The sequence below is a fragment of the Pungitius pungitius genome, chromosome 17 (genome assembly GCF_949316345.1).
Source record: "Pungitius pungitius chromosome 17, fPunPun2.1, whole genome shotgun sequence".
In the NCBI taxonomy this organism is placed as follows: domain Eukaryota; kingdom Metazoa; phylum Chordata; class Actinopteri; order Perciformes; family Gasterosteidae; genus Pungitius; species Pungitius pungitius.
Window position 1 is genome coordinate 98,500 of NC_084916.1, and position 20,966 is coordinate 119,465.

At 42.5% G+C, this 20,966-nt stretch overlaps 2 protein-coding genes across 6 annotated transcripts in view; one reads left to right on the plus strand and one right to left on the minus strand.

Moving 5' to 3' along the window:
• The first annotated feature begins 2,799 nt into the window (after positions 1-2,799).
• LOC119219697 (homocysteine-responsive endoplasmic reticulum-resident ubiquitin-like domain member 2 protein) lies at positions 2,800-8,120 on the plus strand. The gene is made up of 9 exons (XM_037475055.2): positions 2,800-2,910; positions 3,372-3,707; positions 4,334-4,411; positions 5,027-5,140; positions 5,311-5,435; positions 5,768-5,881; positions 5,961-6,242; positions 6,436-6,550; positions 7,182-8,120. The coding sequence occupies exons 2-9, from the start codon at positions 3,561-3,563 to the stop codon at positions 7,347-7,349; spliced, it is 1,143 nt and encodes a 380-aa protein (XP_037330952.2). The 5' UTR covers positions 2,800-2,910; positions 3,372-3,560; the 3' UTR covers positions 7,350-8,120.
• Positions 8,121-8,975: 855 nt separating this feature from the next.
• LOC119219695 (sodium bicarbonate cotransporter 3-like) overlaps positions 8,976-20,966 on the minus strand; it is a 29,523-nt gene continuing 17,532 nt past the window's right edge. The window contains exons 8-27 of one of the 5 annotated variants that reach the window (XM_062558523.1): positions 20,554-20,633; positions 19,768-19,925; positions 19,446-19,533; positions 19,119-19,265; positions 18,711-18,814; positions 17,417-17,591; positions 16,703-16,836; positions 16,306-16,551; positions 15,494-15,599; positions 15,076-15,237; positions 14,455-14,568; positions 14,175-14,336; positions 13,770-14,021; positions 13,549-13,617; positions 13,129-13,302; positions 12,873-13,010; positions 12,635-12,759; positions 12,222-12,270; positions 11,646-11,719; positions 8,976-11,149 (exon numbers count right to left, since the gene is read on the minus strand). In XM_062558523.1, coding sequence (XP_062414507.1) covers positions 11,140-11,149; positions 11,646-11,719; positions 12,222-12,270; positions 12,635-12,759; positions 12,873-13,010; positions 13,129-13,302; positions 13,549-13,617; positions 13,770-14,021; positions 14,175-14,336; positions 14,455-14,568; positions 15,076-15,237; positions 15,494-15,599; positions 16,306-16,551; positions 16,703-16,836; positions 17,417-17,591; positions 18,711-18,814; positions 19,119-19,265; positions 19,446-19,533; positions 19,768-19,925; positions 20,554-20,633 — 2,567 coding nt within the window. In that variant the 3' untranslated portion in view covers positions 8,976-11,139. Of the gene's footprint in view, positions 11,150-11,645; positions 11,763-12,221; positions 12,271-12,634; positions 12,760-12,872; positions 13,011-13,128; positions 13,303-13,548; positions 13,618-13,769; positions 14,022-14,174; positions 14,337-14,454; positions 14,569-15,075; positions 15,238-15,493; positions 15,600-16,305; positions 16,552-16,702; positions 16,837-17,416; positions 17,592-18,710; positions 18,815-19,118; positions 19,266-19,445; positions 19,534-19,767; positions 19,926-20,517; positions 20,634-20,966 lie in introns of all 5 variants that reach the window. The other 4 variants (XM_037475041.2, XM_037475048.2, XM_037475044.2 and 1 more) reach the window with 4 other exon arrangements.

Genomic DNA, 20,966 nt, shown 5'->3' on the forward strand with positions numbered 1-20,966 from the left:
GGTCATATGTCCAGGAACTGCATTTACCAGGTTTAGAGGGTAAGCCATATATGTCATACATCATTTGCCATCCAGGGACTTAAGCTGTGGAACGCGCTTCCAGCTCACCTGCAAAGCATCACAGTGTTAAGTAGGGATGCGTGAGTACAGCATTATCTGTATCTGTATCAGTATCTGTTAAACCATATGAATTATCTGTATCCGTATCTGTACTCGGATTGGGCGGGGCCTAACCCGGAAGTGGGCGTGGCTTAACCCGGACGTAGGAAGTATTTTACCCGTAAGTTGTCGGGTTGTCTTGAAATGGGCGGGGCTTTAACCGTTATGCTCTTTTTTAAGCATGCAATTGACCCTTCGCAGGGAGCTTGATTAACAGGTGACCAATATAAAACATGAACTTTGAAAACAGTGTACTGTACTGACGCATTTTTGCGGTTAAAACAGCATTCCTTCTTAATTATTGTGGTGTGTGAGTGTGTGTGTGTGTGAAGAGAACCAGCAGACGGTAAAAAAAACTCCGGCAGAGAGAGGAAAAGAGAGAGGTCAGTGCGTGAAGTAAAAAAACTAAAAACTTGTTCGAGCCAAATGAAAAAAAAAATCTCCGACAGGCAGAGACGCAACGCGAGTCGCATTCTTAAGAACCACGTCTTAATAAACCCCACGTTTACCTAAACTCTACTAATTAACAACAACCGAAGTAAAAAAAATAAATTTGAAGCCGAAGAAATCCTTTAAATTTATGGCGAAAGACCCGTGAACCTGACGACAGAGAGGGAGAGAGAGAGCTGTTCACTTCTCAGAGTTCTGTGTGTGAGCCGAGCGGGACAAAAGTGCTTTATCCGTACCGGATACTCGTATCCGGCTCATCTCTATATATAACCCATATTTAGTTCATAAATTAAGAGCTTTTTCACCGCTTTGATTTTGGCCTTAATTTTTACATTGGTGTAGCCTATTTGGAGCAATACACCTGTTCGACGTAGTTGCAGACTGAGCGCTGAGCGAAGCAGGATAGGTAACCTGGGCCCATAAAAAATAACCACAGGTGTTTTATCATGCTAAACGAAATATAAGTATTTCATATTTCATATATTTAAAAGTACAAATTTCCCCCCTCCAAAAAAGTAAAAAAAGTCCCCAAGTAGTACATTTCTTCAGATTATACATTAGGCTTCGCACACCCGAGGGATCCAAGGTCCAAACCCGAGACTTTTCTGCTGTAACCACTGAGCCACAGTGCAGTACAGTACAGCAAGACTCATTTAAAAACCAATCACCCTCAGAAGCTTTTCAGTTCATAAAACACATTAAAGCCAGCGTAACTTCCTTGCATGAGGTTTATGATGGGCTCCATCCTGTTGAGTAACGCTTAATAATCCACCAATGGCTGCCGCCAATGATCTTCAAAGGACAATTTAGCGTCTAGCACCGGCTACATTTAATGGTCTAACAGTAAAAGGATACAAATGAGATGAAAGTTTCCTTCATCTTCTCATTCACCTTGACCAGAATCTAGAGCGCTTTAAGTAGCGTGGTGGTGTCTGTGAACGTTCTTTCAGGTTAACGTTGTTCAAATAGGTTGCCAGATTTCTATAGAAAACACACCGTAAACGCGCCTTAATAAGTAGCGGAAAAAACACCCGATCTGGCAACACCACATAGAGTGCATAGAGGCGACAGCTGGGTGTAACAAAGAGGCGGCGTATAATAATTAAAATGAGTTTTATGAAGTTACTGACAAGGTCGGTGAGGATGGGAGGAATCTGACCTTTCTTTGCAAACATTTGCACCTTAATGATAACTGTCGTGTTTTTATTCCTTATTTAAAAAAGACCATTCAAGCAGCATGTGTTTGAGAATGTACTGTAGGGGTGAACGCTGCAGCTGCTTCTAGTGTGGAGTGAATCGACAGCATTAAACATTAAAGCAACAATCCCCTCAATGCTAATGTGAACCCTGGTTGGATAAGGATTCAAAATTGGATATGAAGATTAAATCTGATGCACAGCTTCAGTGTTAAAACAATTGCTGTCTGTGGTTCTGGGCTTTGGCAATAATTTAAAAAAATAATAGCTTGCAGCAACATATGGAAAAAAAGAACTGAACTGTGGACTTAGTTCAAATATTTAAGTTTGAACTATGAACTGAACTAGTTTATTTTAAAATTTGTGAACTGAACTTTGAACTAGATCATGTAGAAAGTGAACTTTCCCAACACTGCCTACAGATAAAGACACTGTAAAAAATGGTACATGGAATAATTTAGAACATGCTAACTATTTTAGTATATTTTGACATCACAAATATACACATACATGGGGATTATGTAAATCTCATTAAACGTTTTTGTTGAGTTAATAATTAAAAATGGGAGAAAATGAGGTATGCATTAGACTTTTATTGCAATGTTTTGGACGACAGAGAATGATTTGTCGTACTGCAGGAGCCATTCAGAGAAAGTTAATGGATATTTAATGCTTTTTTAAAGATGTAGAGACCATCTTTGTGGTTTATAAAAATGAAAATAGATGGGGACAAGTGGCTAATTTTAGTCACTCACATAACTAGAATCATAGCTCCCTATGACGTGGCTATAATGACCAATGAACCAACACATGTTGCCATAAATCTGGTTAGGAAGTGCGCTGTCCTATGTGGCCCCCACGTAGCGCTGCTGAAAAATTGTGCCCCCCCTCCATTATTTAAGTTGCCCATCCCTGATTATTTATATTGTATTCATGTACATAGAAATAAAATATAAATAATGAGATTTCTGCCCACTGGGTGGCGATGAAGCAGCTTCATCATTGAATGCGGGAGTCCAACGAAGAAGACTCACACCCCTTGGGCTTCAGTCAGGGCTTGGAGTTAAAGCCAGGCTGCATATTTCGGGCGCTGGGAGTAAACAAGGTAGGAAAAGTCTCCTTCTCTTCGATATAATCTTCTCTATGAAACTAGATCGTTGTAATTTGCGTTGCTAAGTATGCGAGCTAACAACTTTTTTCTGCTTGACTTGACTGACGTTAGTAGCAGAAAACCTACTGAGGCTAACGTTAGCTTAGCCAGTTAAATATCCCCTAACAAGTTCTCGGTAGCTGGTGACAGACGTCATCGTACCCCAAACCCCTGCTGCGCCTTATTTATAAGGGTCATAACGCTGTAAGGCTAGTTGCCATTACACGTTGGTCGTGTTGAATGTGTGTCAGACTTCACTACTCAAAGCATTCAGACAATTAACGCGTATGTATTTGATAGTACAGTAGCAGCGTATGATGTGCTAAATGTATATTTAATATTAACACAGAGTACAATATGGAGAAAATGATGTCATTGCGATCACGCCAACCTCGCGTGTCCCTTCCTCCCCTCAGGTTCCAGCTGTGTGTCGTCCGTACAACATGACAGGAAACACCTTGCGGCTCGCAGGTCAGCAACGTCAGACTCGACAATAACATTAAAGCTTCGTTCAGATGTCAGGAACAAACTAGACGAATCCAGGAGGACTGGAGGCCCAGATCTCTCTCTCTCTCTCCTCCACGTGAGACAAATGGTTTTGAGTCATGGATCAAGGTGTTGTGGACAGTTCTGTTACCCTTGTCATCAGGGCACCCAACCAGAAGTACAGTGACCACACCATCAACTGTTGCCATAACTGGACTGTGAAGAAACTCAAAGCGCACATCTCAGATGTGTACCCAAGCAAACCCGTGAGTACTGCCCTTTTGCTCCAGTCCACTAGGACGATGCATGTGCTCCTCTGCGCCTTCCTTCACTCCTCTTTCATTTGAGGCAGCTGATCGCCAAGTCCCACATTTTTAGCTTAGAGAGTGAATTCAACCCTAAATAGCAGAAAAAGGGAGCATCTCTTGCACAGCTCAACAGGTTGGCCTTCAGACGCCTGCTGTATTGTTCTACTAATCTGATTTTGCTGAGTTCTGATGCCTTCATTGTATAAAACACACGGGACAAACGGATCAAAGTCAAAGCTCTGGAGTACTCCCTGTTTGGTTAGAAAATAGCAAACATTAACTTTGACATTTTGGAGTTGGCCAGGATTTGAAAAAAATACATTTCCTTAATGGTCAAACGGTGAATGCGGCCTTTCTAAAGGACACACGGACCTTGCTGCAATTCCAGGTTAATCCTCTTATTCTTATTGAGGTTACTATAATCTCATCCTCATTACTCACACCGTGTCTCTGACTCTACATTTCAGAGTTTGCCGTTTTCCTGCTCATTGTTGTTGTCAATATTACCTGGAAAAGCAACATTTTTAAAACAATATTATATCATCTTCCGTGACCAAATTATGGGTATACTTTTGGATTTCTAGAGCTCCAAAGACCAGAGGCTGGTGTATTCTGGGAAGCTGCTTTTGGATCACTTTACTCTAAAAGATGTGCTCAGAAAGGTAAGTTCTCTGTGTGATGAATTTCATATTTATTAGAGTGATAAAAGTTGATTCTAAAGCTACAAACACGCACACAAGATGATCGAATCTCTGATTTTACCGACTACACACTGTAAGCAAGTAGACACCCGTCAAACTCCCCCAGTCTGTGCTGCATCTGTCCTCAGAGCCCTGATCTCTGCCCCATCAAACGGCCCCGTGTGACTGTGAGCCAGCTCTTACCAGCCGGCATCACTGGCTGACCTCACAATGGCTCTCGTTCACCCTGCAGACAGGTTGAGGAACACCTTCCCAGTAGAGTGGAGGCATACCAGAGGGCTTTGGTATTTAACAAACATGCTATCCAGTAAACCTTGTGAAATGGCTGGTATTAATAAACTAATGCGTAGCAAAATTGTGATATTTTAATGATAAATAAATAATCAACTACAGATGTTATACTCCAATTACGGATATTGGACAGATAACATCTAAACAGCTCCTCTTTTTAAATTCAGTCCCTAAAGCAAATTACACAAATGAAGCACCAGACAGCCATGTAGTTCAAACGTTTTTGTTTTTTTCCTCGAACATGCAAGGCTGCGGTTTAATAATGAGCCGTGTTTGCTTCTGCAGCAGGATGAGTATCACATGCTCCACCTGGTGTGCGCCTCCCGAACCCCTCCCAGCTCCCCGAAGCCCCTCCGCAGCCACGGCAACAAGCCTCAGGAGGAGTCGGCCGGTCCCGCGGTGGGTCAGCCGTGCGCTCCTCACACCTTTCCATTCCTTTCATCATCAGCGCATTTCCTTTCATCATCCAGCTCTCTGCTGTCATCTACACCTCCTTGAGGATTACAAAAAATGGCTTGCCTTTCTTGTAAGATGAAGCATAAACGATCAACTTATTTTTCTGATTTCAGCCCCTCCTAAATTCTGCCAGTCCTGCCACTGGTCAACACAGCCCTCCAGCAGAGAGCAGTGATGCACTCAGACAGCGAGCTGGACCCTTCCCTTACCACCAGATGTATCCACAATTTATGCAAAGGTAAGCTCACTGCAGTGAATAAAGACTCTCTCTCTAAGAAAAGTCCTGGACTGTCTGAATGATGTCATAAAGAAGATTAATATCCAATACACTTCCACGGAATTATGAAGCAAGTCGTACCGCATCACATGTTAGCAAAGAGCTCTAGTTGCAGCTATTGTTTTGAAATATAGTATAAGTTTCAGCCTCTTGGTTCAGGTTAAGTTACAATTAGGCTTCTTTCTTGTCCGTATAATTAACTTGGCTATTAGTTAATGCAATAGCCATTAAAATATCATCTATTGTTCCTACAATAAAATGTGGTTTTTGTAACACAATGTCTTTATTTCCAGCTGGGATCCGTACTCCCCGCAACTAATTGCTCCCACAAACATGCCCGCTCATGTCAACCCTGTGACCCTGATGTGGTGGCAGCAGTTGTACGCCCGCCAGTACTACATGCACTAGTAGGTCCCTCTATGTTTCAGAGTGTTTACCGGCCCTCTATCCAACCAAAAGCAACCCTCCCCCCCTCTCTCTCTCTAGTCAGTTACTGGCCGCCTCCTCTCAACATCTCAGGCCGGACCAGCCCTCCACTCACCAGCCCGACTCTCTGAGCCAGCGGCCTCAGGCAGATCGCCGCGGCAACCCCGAGGTCCAGATGAACGCCCAGGGAGGCGAGATCATGAACGAGGAGGAGCAGAACCGGGATTGGCTGGACTGGGTGTACACGTTCTCACGCGCTGGGATCCTACTCAGTATAGTGTACTTCTACTCCTCCTTCAGCCGCTTTGTCATGGTGATGATGGCCATGCTAGTGCTTTACCTGTGAGTGTTCCTCAGTTAATGCGCTGATGACGTATGTCATCATGCCGTCCGCCTCCCACAATGACTACGTCATAATTATCACAGACCTCCCATTCGGCTCAAAGTTATAATTCACGACAGATGGATCAGGCACTGACTGTTGATGGCGGGTTGTAAACAGTTTGTAATGTCGGTTGTCTTTTTCTGTCTGCAGGCATCAAGCCGGCTGGTTTCCCTTCAATCTGGAGAATGAGCTCCAGCTTCCTGGAGACAGAGGCCATCAGGACGACATGGAGGGAGAGCTACAGAACCAGGACCTGCAGGAAATGGTGACTGCCTCTTTGAAACATTTGATTTATAGCAAAGATTATACGTGCAGTCGATCACTATTATGTTCCAGATGTTCACAAGATTTTACAAATAAATCGAAATACATCACAGAAAGTAAGAGGAATTGTACAAAAATGTACAGATGTTCCTCTTTGTTAATTTAATATATCTGTGTGTAGATTGTGTGACAACAAAGGCAATGGAAAGATGCCAACATAGGGTCATTAGGATGGGCTACAGTTCATTTCAACAATAATGAAAGCAATTCTTCATTGCTGATGTTGGGATATTTTCGATATAGTTGGAAAAATTATTAAAATATTGCACTCAAGTAAAAGTACTGGAGGTATAAAACAGTTTAGCTCAAATGAAAGTACATAAGAATTTACTCAAATAGAAATGAAAAGTAGGTCAGTTGAAATTAGCAAGATGACCCTTGAATCTTTTGCTGTAATTTATCTGTATATGAACAGTCTGGATTGGCTAGAGTTACTTAGAAACGTGCAAAAGCTTCATAATACTATTACAATTTACAGAGAAGCTTGTTTAAAATAGTGCAGCATGTGTCAGTGTTAAACCTACCGCAGCTCGCCCCATGCTTTGCTTACACGTCGTTTTCTTCCCCTGCAGGAAGGAGTGATGGACGACGGCTCGGACGACGATGGGGAAAGCGGAGAGGAAGGAGCGGAGGACCCTAACAGCGCCCCCAACGCGGGCTTCCTGTCCTCAACGTGGTCCTTTATCATAACCTTCTTCATGTCTCTCATCCCAGAGGGGCCGCCAAACGCTGCAAACTGAACCACGAGCCGCCACGGTTCTCCACAAGGGCACAACGCATCCTGCCTGCTTAGGAAACCTGTTTATGTTGCAGTACAATATTATACTTCCCCACTAGTCCTTTACTACATATCCAAGACTTTGAGCCAAAACATACATGGCAACTGATGTGAAGAGAACCGAGGAAAAACGGTCAGAACATTTTGAACTGTCAAATGATCTTAACTTCAGTGAGCGCCAGTAGTCTCTGTAAATGCATTGTTTCTGCATTAAAAAAAGGACAACAGGCACATTTATGAAGATAAACAGCCTTGTTTTTCCTTTGTGTGAAGCTGCAATGTTTTTTTTATAGTGGTTGTATCCAAATAAGATATTTTATTTTGAGAAATGGCCACTTTAGTCCAAAAGCTGGAGTCCTGTTATGCCTGTGATAGATAACATTACTGATGGAGTTCATAAAAATGTGTACTGATTTCCTTGCCCTTGGCTAAAAGACAGAAGCAGATATTTACTTCCTGGATTAACCTGTAGCTCCACTGTGAGGAGCTCTGGAAGAATGGAGGTTATTGTTTTAGGATTCCCTACAAGAAGAAGAAGGTGTGTGTGTGTGTATGTGTGAGACATGGCATGAGTAACCAAGCGCAGGTGTATTTAATAACACATGATAGCTGCGTTGTCCATAGGGGAAGCTGCATAGCTTGACTCAGACGATCGTTCATGTAATTTTCCTGCTGTGTTTTTCTGACTGACTGTTAAAAAATGTCTGCTGTGAATAAAGGTCCGTGAGCTCCCTCCGATTGTTCGCTACAACAGTGAAGGACATGTTCAACGCGACCTGTGGCCTTCACGCCCACACAGGCCTGAGAGGTGTAAATAGTCAAATAAGTGAAATCCCCCGTGTCACCGGTCACAACCAAGGTGACACTCAGCAGCAGTGTGTGTAGAGTTGGAGCTGGTTTTCTGGACAGGTGGATTGAAATATCTCATAGCCATAGATTACCTTTCTATTGTTTTGCTCTAAATATATTATTTCTAAATATAGAAATATTTTAGAAATATATTTCTAAAATCTAGCAGTTTTATTTTTTTCACAATTGACCGGCTGCTGATGAAAGAAAAGAAAAAGATCTCTGCTGCCATCTTTTGTCTTAATCATGAAAACCTTACCAGTCAAGAACCTCCCTAATTAATAAGACCGCTTCAGAGTGGATATTTAAGAAGGTATTATTTGTGGGACATTTTATATGTGATGTATTTTCTACACCTCAAAAACAGCTTTTCTGTATATGCAGTTCTTACTCTTTATTGGCCAGCATCTTTTACTTAAAAAAAGTAGTATTGTATGATTTTGAGACTAATACATTGGACACAGCCAGTTGAAGTTGTATTAAGGCATGTTTAAAGCAGGAGTTTGTGTACGATCTATGTGGAGCATGCTGGCAACTGCAGTGGCAAGTAGCCAGAGACAAATTTTCCTTTAACAACTAGAAATATCTGCCTGAGGAACTGGTCCTGCCATAAATCTGATTTACAGTACATGTATAGAGTACTTAGACAGAAAGAACCAGACTTCAAGTGCAAGTAGCAGTCAACCTCGACCAAGAATCACAGAAACCAACACAGTGGTTTTACATAATAAAACCAAAGAAAATTTCCACGTATTTACTTTTATTGCTTTGCACCAGTCAGACAGGGACGAATCATTCAATCTCACAACAGGATGCCATGTGGTTTGCTGATGTTGAGCATCTGTACAAATGCCAATTTTACACAGGGATGGTTGAATGTAAAATCTCCACATTACGTCGTTGACGATTCACCTCGGAGTTTATATAGTTTTATAGTTCAAGTTTGAAACCATGGCCATGTGAAAATAGGTTATTCTTCATCAAAATAAACTATCTGAAATGTGTTGATTCTACAGATTTTTCATTTCCGTGTGTAAGAAAATAACTTGTGCAATACTTCTGTCTCAATCTAAATTGAACAAACTATTTTTGAAAAGAGGTTTTGGTCAAATTTCACTGACTTCATTTTTGACCGTATAAAATAGTGTGCCATTCAGGGACCGTTCTCAAAAAAAATAAAATAAAGTACCTCAATATCGATTTAAATAGATTTGAAATGTGATTAAATGCTAAAGCAGCGACAGGGCAACAAAGACACAGAAACAGTATCAGCAGTAACATTTGCAAATAGACGATACATAAAGGTACGCGGTTTGAGCCGGTGGCTCTGGACACCACTTTCACACCGACAGCAGCACGGGTTCACTGCTGGAAACATACCAGGCCTGTCTGTGGCGTGTGGCTTTGTACCGGTTCTGTTCTGAACCCAAATAATCAGTGAGAGACTTTGCACATGAAGCGTTTCGACAAGGCACGTAAGCTTTTGTCCGTTTAGTCGCTGCTGAAAACTATTGCACCAATCATTCTTTGCCTGAATATTAGCCAGGTTTGTGAGTCCATACATTGCACAGTATGGAATACTTATTGCTAAAACAGAACTGCACTTAGCAAAATAAGATCAACTTCTTAGAATAAGTTTTTTTCATTTACTGTAGAAATATTTTTGCATAAAATGATCCAAAACACTAAACATAGTTATCTTTACGCCACACAAACATACAATCGATTACCAACAGTAATACAGACAGTATAAAAACCGGTGCATCTAACTGGGTTGAGAATACTTTTAGAATTCAACAACTATATTTAATGATTTACAGCATTTGTTAAAATAGTTGTGATACCAGCAATGAAAGGAATACAGCGGATAGTTAATTCTGACTGCCTGGTGACAAAAAAAATAAATAAATATCAAGTGACCGCAGTCAGAAATCATTCGAGATTCTGGAGTGGTTTAACTGACATTTGAACATCAGCTCTAAAGAACCCTAATTGACGCAGATATTAACACGCTATGATCCATTTTTTGGTAAGAAACTATACTGGCAAAGTGCTTACTGTACAGTACAGACTTCATATGGCCTCTGAAGTAGGTTTCCTATAATGTCAAATTAAAACACAGTATACATACATAAATACATCATATTTCTATAAGATACATAACAGTGAAAACAACCGACTGACTTATGAGCAGCAACATCAATACTGAGCGTCCCCCGGCAGACAGGAGAAGATTCACGAGTGGTTTCTACAAAGATGTGTGTAGCAGGGTCCATGTGAACGTACCTGTTTGGTTTGTTTCATTTACTAACGGTACCTGAATGGCTTTCATCAAGCGAGTTGTGAAGCTGGTGAAAATGGGCGTCTTAATCCAAAATAAAATATAGGGAAACAAATCAGCACGGGGCAACTTGTGGTGGATGAGCTCCAACCCCCCCCCCCCCCCCCCGAAATGTACAGTATGGTAATCAGCTAAAATAACAGTAAATGAAAATATACAGTAGAATAAAAGTAAAACCAGCCCAAAATCCCCACCAGTGAGGCCCGTTCCTTTGGCATCTGTGGTTTCAATGCGTGACAAATTGCTAGTTTGAGAGACATTTGCTAAACAGTGAGGGTTCTTTTGTTCTTTTGTTCGCGCGTCGCACACTTACAAGACGTCGAGTGGAGCTCGCACGCCGCCCCGCAGGTGGGATCGCTGCAGGCAGGCTGCGCCGCTCCAGTTCTGTGGTCCCTTGGCCGCAGAGATGGTGCTCGTCAGCGGGGGTAACGCGTCGTGTCGGGGGTGCAGGGTGGGGAGGTGTCCGGACGGGGAGGAAGGCCTCCATTCATCACAGGAAGGTCTCGGTAGTGGAGCCCCTTCCTGGTGTTTCGGGGCTGAGGTCGACTCTAACGCAGGCCATCTACTCCTGGCTGTTGTAAGAGGGGAAGAACACACAATAGATGAGTGTGCTAATGGGTGCTAAATGTGGGATGTGTAATATGCCCAACTAGCAATGCTCTGAGAACCACCTACAGTACACTTTGACGGTAGGGGATTATGGGAAGACTGTTCTTAACGATTATGGATTTAATTTATCGATGATTTATAAATTTCCTTATGAAGTAAAAATGTTCTGTTGATACTCAAGTTAACTGCTTTAAATACAGAAGGAACCCTCATCTACGTTTTGCATGAAGGTGATCTATCCGGCTTTAGGTAGTAAACTTTAAATTAGCACCTGATCCAGGTAGCAGTAAGTTTCTGTTATTTCACAACAGTGGGAAAATAAGCAGAGTCCTAAAACCCAACAGTCCCAAACCAACCGCATTGTTTTAGTCAACATTATAATGTCAATGTCAAATCAAAAGTACTGCAGTTGGGAGAGGGGGGGGGGGCTCTGGAAACTCCAGCCGATGGCATAGCTACCTTTCACTACGCTTGACAGGTTGGATGCATGATTCTGCACTTGAGTTCACTGCTTTCCACTCTTCTGTTTTGTCCTTTTCATCAGAGATATTTACAACCAAGGGGTCAGTATCAGAACTACATGCAAAAAAGCAAACACACACACAGGCATGTAGACGTCAAATGTGCGAGACAGGTTTAGTGCAGGGCAGTTCAAACAAGCAGACACAAACATGCATAGAAATAGAGGTTAAAACAAATGAAAACAACAAAATGGAGGAGTATGATGCATGTTTAGGGCCCTTTTGTATTGGAGGTGAACATGATTTGCTATGAGTTGATTGTTTACACATTATTAGTTAGTGAGACAAGGATACAAGACATTTGACCACAGACCGTTCTACCCTGAGCATAAAACAAGAACACAGCAACACACAAAGCAGCGTGATTTAATAAAGCCATTGTTTCCGTTTTGTTTTTCTTTAAATAGTGGAGGACTGAGAGTTCTGGCCATGCGCTGTCTGTGGGATCAGTGAGGAGGGTTAGAACACAGGCATGTGGGTCAGATGTTTTCCATCAGACACACTGCCCTGCTACCTCGTCTTCCATTGGGAGGCTGTGGGTCACTAGTCCTATTCTGTATGATCTGTTCAAGATGGACATAATTATACACAGCTGACTACCGGTGTCCAAATACAATTACAGGGTGAACATGACAACATGATGCATCAGAAAATGTGCTTACAGTTAACGTTTGAACTATGAGCTTCATCTGTTAAGTTATGTGGCGTTTCTGGACAAGTTTTCAGACGTAACAGCTACTTTTATTATAGTCCATAAAGCATTTTATCATTAAAAAAGGGTTTTGTTGCCACATAAGGGTCAGACCATAAAGACCACCATCCCTCTAGGATTAATAATAGAATACCCTTGATGCATTTGAAATAAAATGCTGCTGTTCATCCCACAGCTGGGCATCAAAGTGTGCTTAATGGCCTCGCACCACTTACCTCCCCGACAGCGCTTTCACAGGGATGTTGAGAAGATTCGAGCCTTCAAAGTTGACCTTCAGTTCCCTCGCATCTTCGTTGTAAAGTCTGGACTCTTCTTCTGGAGTGAAAGCAGCACTGGAACCCTAAATCACAAAGGAGAAGCGACAGAAGTGAGACAAGTAAAATAAAGATACGGTACCAGTAGTTGGTGCTAGTAGTGCTCCAAATGTCCCATTACACCATTACACAGATTTACCAGATTTTCTTGTGCTTTCTTTTTCTTGTCGTCCTCTTTCTTCTTCTTGCTTTCTGGCATCAAGTCATCCAGCCAGCTCAGCTCCCTCTTTGTGAAGAAAAAGTCTAGAAGCTTTCGGATAAACACTAGCGCCAGAACCTGAAGACACAAAGGTAAGAAAGCATTTATTTAGTATTTACCATCAATGAATATGAAAAAAATAGCATTTTTACGCATCTAGGTATCTTGAATAAGTGCGTCTTTAAGAGGTCATTACCATCATGGGAAATACCACAGCGGCTGAGGAGGCCTTGATGACCCAGAGCAGCACCAAACAGGTGAGCTGCACCAGAGTGAAGACATGGACCTTCCACAGCGGCACGTAGCGCAGGTAGATCAGATCGGGCTGGTGCTTGGAAGGCATGCCGAACAGCTTGATTCGGTCAAAGAACTGCAGAGAACATGAGAGGCTCAGTGAGAGCGATAAGAACTGCTAAATGCCATCTCTAGAGACTAGCAGAGTAGGGTCTTACAACATAGTTAGACCCATGCATTATTACACGTATAGTCACGTCACACTAATCTAGGACAGGGGGTATTGGAAGGGATGGACAAGAACTTTACTTGTGTGTTCAGGTTGTGTTTGTCTTTTGTGATACATTATTATATTATAAAAAACTTGATCTTAGAGTCTTACTTGAATGCCTTTGAGGGAGGAGACCCCCATGTAGAGAAAGACTCCATACAGGACCGGCATAGGAATAAACTGTAAAGAGCAGACGTATAACAGCAATTAAAATGACTCAACATGCAGTTATTTTTGCCTTGTTACACCCAGAAGCAGACAGGGGTGAAAACATGAAACAATTAACATTGATATTTAGCTAATTGGACTTCAGTGTTTCTACTGTATCTCACCTTGAGCACCGACGTCATGAAAACTGAACACCCCATGAGGACAAAGATCATAAATCCAGTGACACGTTGCTCCCGGATGCCCAGAAACTTGGGCTGCTCTCCCGGAGCAGAGCAGCCAGACTCCACCTTCAGGCTGTTGACATGGGAGATGGAGAGGACTGTTGCAGCCACGAACCAAGGTAGCCCCATAATGGAGCACACGCCCAGCATTATTGCAACTATCAGCAAATCCAGGTGATAGCCACAGCCTTTCTGTGGGACACAGGGAGGAGACCACACACAAGTATGAGAAGCAGCAATGAGTGTTTAGACTTGACACACAAGGAAAGTTTCCTCCTCAGAAAACCTGTGTGCAACTCCAAGATTCAACCCTGAAAAAAGTAAATCCACAAAGGCCAGTCTGACCTTGAGCTTGTGCTCTTTGCGGTTGATGATGACAGCCGTGATCTGCTGGTCCATAAAGATGAGTATGGTGCAGAGCAAAGCAGGAAGAGCCGCCACCAGCAGCGTCCACCAGGGATTGTTTCCTAACGGATCCATCAGCCAGCCTCTGTTCTTTGAAGTTGGCTGTGGGAAAAAAAAGCAGGAAAGGTCTACATTTACGACACTAGGAAAAGCATTATTGTTAAAGGCCATTTAACAGGACGACTTTAGGACGTTTGCATACATGCAAATTCATGCCTACCTCAAAGCGGTCAGGGACATTCAGTTTAGGAGAAGGGATCCCCATTAGATAGTCCACCAACACCATGACCATGATGGTTATGAACACAGCAAAGTCACTGATGGTGGATCGCACCTAAATGAACACAACATAGTTAATTACTTTTAACTAACTTTGACTCAATCACTGTCGAGATCCAACAGGGAAATAATTACGATGATGTCGACAGTGAGCCAAACAACTCAGACAATACCAGAATCTGCCTACACAGAAGAGCAAGTGATGCTGTGTGGGAGGAGGCAAGCAAGTCTTTTCTTTCTGTACATGAGGCTGCACCAGCGTACTAATGACTGCACAAAGTAAAGAGTTAAATAGCGTCAGACACTTTAAGATAGATGTGCACAGAAGAGTAGCAAGAACACCCTGCTATCTCATGGGAATTTATAGTAGTTTTATTTAACCAGTCATAAAAATGTTGCACTCAGAGCAATGTACGTTATTCATTTCTGGACTTCAGGATTTAATATGGAACTAGGTCTAAATGATTACACGAATGACGCAATCGGAATTATTATTATACCTTTAAGAGTACTAGCTACACTTAAAAGAGAAAGCATGTAACAAATGGAGCAAACGCCTCACCCTGGTGTGAAAATATCGCTCTGTCTTGAACTGCTTGAGGAAGGCGGACAGGCAGAAGGTAGTGAAGAAGAGGATAATAGACCAGAAGAGAACATCTGGGATGTAGGGCCCATGATGACCACAGGCAGGACCCACAAACTCCCCTTGGAGTGTCTTACACATCTAGAGAAAAAGGAGTATTAGGTTAGTACTGTAATGCAAACTGTATTGAGCTTCGAGCACCAACTGTACTATTGGTAGCCTGCTACAGGTCACAGTTCTTGTGTGTTTGCATTAATGTTGTGGATCTAACTTAAATCAATGTAATTTAGAGTTTGTGCGTGAGTGTGAGACTGTATGCAAGTGAAAGGATATATGCCTGCGATGTATATTTTCACATCCTATACATGGGTGTGATTCCTGCATTGTATGGTCCCACCGAAACATTGAGGCTGCTCCATGGGATAGAGTCTGGGCTGTATCCTGTCCCGTTCCACTTCCGAATGAGTTCATCTGAGGCATTGACCGGTTGAGAGCACTGACACCTGGGGATTAGCAGAAAAATGCTGAGCAAAGTACGGAGGCTTTGCTTTAGTTAGGTTCATTTTAAAGTCAAATAAAAACACAAAATGCAGCCAATCTGCCGGCATCGGTTGTTTTTTTAATTGGTTAATTTGCAAGGGGGTAATTTTCCTCTGAGCTCTGGGAATGGCCTGCACTGGAACAGCCTATGCCTCCGTTCTCTTCACTGGTTACCAGTGGCTGCATCCAGTTCAAAACATTGGTACTGACGTACCATGCTGTGAATGGACCAGTCTACATCCGGGACATGGTGAAACCCTACATCCCAACCCGCATCCGCCAAGCTGCTTGTTCCTCCCTCACTGAGAGAAAAGCACTCTGCGAGATGGCGACTCTTTGATATCCAGCTCCTAAATGGTGGAACAAGCTCTCTGATGACATCAGGACCACAGAGAGCCTCTACATCTTCCACCGAAAACTCAAGACAAAAAGATAAACGCGTCAGCTAAATGTAATGTTTTAGTTTTCAGCAACAAGAGCAGTGTCGTGGGAAAATGTTCATGTGCATAATACACAACTTGACAAAACTCTTTTAATGCCATAAACTGACCTGAAGAGTGTATCACAAAAGACAGAAGAGGTCATTTAGAATTACTCAAAAAATACACATTTATAATTTAGTACACAAACACTGCTATTAGTTATTAGTTTTACAATTGTAGTACTTACGAATACATAGTAAGGTTTTCCAAGTTGTTGTGCGTGTTGACAGGGTAGTGTTCCCCGAGGTGAAAGAGCTTCTCCAGAGCCTCGTAGATGAAGATGATGCAGATGAGTGCAGCGAAGGCCTCCTCTGTGAAGCGGGTGATGTAGCAGACCAGGGAGCTGGCGTCTGTGGCCACCAGGACCAGACACAAGAAGGCCGTCCACAGACCAATGCTAGTCCGCAGCGACAGGTAGGACAGCTCGTAGTCCCTGGTAAAGAAGAAAAGGTCACACGGAGTACGATGGATACCGTACACACATTATTTGGAGCTTGGAATCCATAACAAAAAAATAAGATAAAATAGTATGCAGCATTTATTTATCAATATTTATTTTATTCACTATCATGAAGCGAACGTACACGCAGAACTTGAAGAGGATCTTCTCAAACACTAAAACTGGGCCCGTGCTCCCGAGGATAGTGAGGGGCTGGCCTGCGAAGAGGGAGTACGCCACTCCCGTCAATGAGGCCCCAAACAGAGACTCTATGGCACTCTGTGGAAACACAGGAGAGGGAGGGAGTGAGGGAGGATGTGGGAGGCAAAACACACAAATGGGGATAAAGGAGAAGAGCGAGGGAAAGAAACCGCTGCCCCCCCAACAACAAAACACTTTAGATTAAACAGACATTCGGGACTGCGTCTCAGAGGCTAGACAAAAAATGTTACTGGTCCGAAGTCACATCCGTGTGTACACAGTCTGTGCCTATGCCAACAGTCCCTGTCCTTGTAAGGACATCTGGTTAAAAAAAGGAGGGGCAGACCGAGGCAGCAATAACATCACAAGACACTATATAGCGTGCATTATGATAACAGATTAGTGCGTGGGAGGCTGATTATCACATCCCATTTAGTGCAGTGTAAGAAAGACATCTAGATGAGAAAGTGATAGCACGAGACAATATTATGGTCACTTTAACAAAATGGCAGTGCAAAAAAAATACAAAATGAAATACTCCCATGTCCTATGTTCTAGTGACCATACAGCTGGACAACCAGGGGTTAGGGGTTTGGTACCCAGTGGGCTCATGCGAAGCACAAGTATTTACTTTTGAGTGTCAAGTTTTCAGACTCACTATGTTGCCTTTTGTCGCCTCGCCAAGCAGACCGCCAAATGTGATGACAGGGGACATGCAGGCGCAGTAGAGGAACAGGACAGAGGCCAGACACTGCAGACTGAGCGAGTCTCTGATGTCGCTCCAGTAAAACGGCAATTTCCGCTTGACGTCCAGGACCAGACCTCCACATATCCTGGAACAGGCCAAGTAAGAGTGCACAATGAGATTAAATAACATCAACTAATGGATGAATTGGACAATAACATGAATTAATATAATATTAACATTAACGCATGAATTGTGTGATATTATTCAACCACTTGAATAAACTATTGTCTGCCCCCATAACCCCTGCTGTCTCTTCTACACAGCCTCTGTTTCTAACAGTTTCCCTACATTCACTCCTTTGCCCTCCACTAGCTGCTTTATAGATGAGCCTTTTATAGTAGCGCTGAAAGCAGAGGGAAACTGTAAATAATACAGTGCCTCGCAACTGAGGCGTGGGTATGTAGAGTGAATTTCTGTCTGAGGGCTCAAATAAACACATTCTCCCTCCTGTTTGTATTGTCTCCATAGACACAGCATGAGTTAGCAATTAATATATATTTCATACACATTCAAATTCTGTTCTTTAATGATGGTTGATGAGGAAGAATCAAAAATAGTTCCAAGTGCTTTTACTGAAAAGCAAGCACTGTTAGGCTCTGGCTCAGGACACACAAACTGTACGTACTTGACGTGAGGTAATTCTAACCAATTAAACCACAAATAATGCCTTGTATCTTAATAACATACAATGAGGTCCCAAGACTCTCACGTCCCTTTTCCTACTGGACAAAGGAAATGATCAGTAGACGACAAGTTTGACTTCAGGAACCTGCCACAAAACCAGGTTAGTAAAAAATAGAAAGTATTGTCGAGGCCAATTAATTAGTTATGGCTGGTTACTTCTTTTGTTTTTTAATGTACCCGTTACTCATTCATTCAGCCACTTCAAAAGCTCTGCAGACTAATTTGGAACCACGTTTGAGCGCTGGATGGACAGAGACAGACTGAATAAACACTGATAAATAGCATTACTATTGCAGTTATTTATCCCAGAAATGAACACAAATTTTAGCTTTGTATATTTTTGTCCAAAGTGAAAAGCGGCTTAATTGTGTTATCAGCTGCAGTTCTTGTTAACAAGTACTTTTGTCTCATCATAATCAACAGTATATCAAGCAAAATTAGATAGATTAAAAAAGATTAAATTAAAAGTGAGTGACTAAGCTCCACAATTCATTTAATCTCAATAGATTGCTAAACTCACCTGCCGGTCCTCTGCAGCTCAGGACCCGCGTGGTCCTCATCCTTTTCCTGCTCCCCGGCTGGAGACGCACTTCCGTTTAGTTGGGACGGGATCTTCCTCTTCATCTGCAGGTTAAGTTACAACATTTAACAAATTGAAAACTTTCAAACAATTATTTTCTGTTGTGTCATGGTGCTTTACATCCACAAGGGGGCACTCTTATTGTGATTATAGTGGGTTGCAGTTTATGACACCAGATTTGAATGCAGTGTATGATTTCCAGTAAGTGTAATCTGTGTCAGCATGCAGCTCGTAAACAACCTCTGCATCAGGACCTTTGTGGTTACAGAGGTGCACAGCATTTTAATATGTTAGTAACACACACACACACACACACAACAAAGAACAATCTATGATAGAGCCATTCACCTGAGATGGGACATTCTTGGGGGGCTCAATCCGGATTGTGGGGTCCCATTCTCCAGGAGGCAGGACAGTCACTTGATCCAGGAACTCATCTATCCCAGAGAGGAGATCTGTTCGGTCTTTGGCTTTGTACGCCACATCGTGGAAAATCTGCATAGTGAATGTGTTAAGAGTTATTGAACGTCTCTGCAAGTGAAAATAATCTGTATAGATAAAAGCCTATCAAGCATCTTTAAATCCCCAAAGATCCAAACTGAACGTCCTAATTGTTTCATACAGTTTTGGGACACGTCATGCTGACAAGTGACCAAGTAGAGCTCTCTGTCTCACCTCGTCCGTCATTAGTGTGGCCATGGATCTGCCAATCTCATGGTACTGGGGCCCTTTGCCATGAGGACCCAATAGCAGGAAAAGAAACCTTGTAAAAAATTTAAAAAAAGACAAAACAACATGAAAACTAATCACATATTCACTATTGGTGTAAAAAGGCAAACACCGGTGCGTAATGAGCATTAGAGCGTCACATGACTACTAAGAATGGTTAGTCCCCAGGTGTTATTAGTCAAGGGGTTTACAAATGTCAGTTTGATTTAAGTTGCTTCCAGAGAAGTTTTGGAGAAAGATTATATCATTAAATTCCAAATGATTGTACCTTGTGGGCACTGGCACCTCTGTGAGGCCCGTGATGAGGACAGCAGGGGACAGTCGTACAAAAGCAATTATGGGCTTCTCCAGAAAGTCCACTTCTCCCACGAGTACGTTGGAAGCTTCAGCACCTGGAGGGATCTTTTTCATGAAATTCATGTCCACCTGAAACCAGTAGATAAGCAAACACACACTAAGGATAAACAGAAAGGATAAAGGGCTGACATGCAAGTTGGTTGGTCACTAGGGTAACCAATTAAAGATAAGGCTAGTAGGTTAGGAACAACACAGGACCACATTGCAAAGACGTTCAGTTACGGTCTTGTTTAAATGAATAAATCTCTATAATGTGAAATACTACATAGAGAAATGAGTGGGACAATAATGAATTCATCGCTGTGTAGAAAAGATCCTCTTACTCATAAACACTCCACCCTCTATTAGGCAATCATAATGGACGGTTGCATAATGACAACTACTTTTGGCACTGAGCCCTTAATTCAATGAAGAAAGTACAGAATGGTAGGATGAATAACCATGTCACAACACTGTCACTCAACAATGAAAGACTTTTACGATTCATAGTCCTCCCCTTACTGAGCCTGCAAGAAAAGCACTGATATGATATGTGATGATGGCTTTCACTTAGGCAATTAAAATGTCCTCGAAAGTCCAGAAACTGAAGAAAGACACTGTTGAGCGCATGAGGGCTTTCCATGAAGGACCTTTTCTGTGCTCAGTACCGTGGTAAGGTTACCTTGCTGAAGTCGACACTGCTGCTTTCTCTACTGACCCCTACTTTGGAAGGTCTCCTCTCCACTGCCTTGTTGCCAGCCAGGTTGTTTGGGAAAGAGTTTGGAGACACCAGTGGTCCTGGAGGGGCAAGAGGGAGGGCAGGAGACACAAAGTGGGGATGGAAAATGAGTCAGTACTTGGAAAGCAAAGGCAGGTCGAGAAGTTGAGATTTGCAGTGGGCGTCGCCTTGAAATTCCATTGGGGTTTTCATTGCATAAGACTATTAAATGCCACGTCTTCCATTTTCTCTGTGCTCAGATTAGTCTCATTATTTAGTCCAAGTGGTTCCCTAGTGTTTGTGCCACTTAATTTTTTTACTTACAGGATCACCACCAAGTCCAGATCATGACATACTAGTCTTGAATGACACGTGTTGGGATTCAGTATTGAAGAATGATGATAAAATACAAC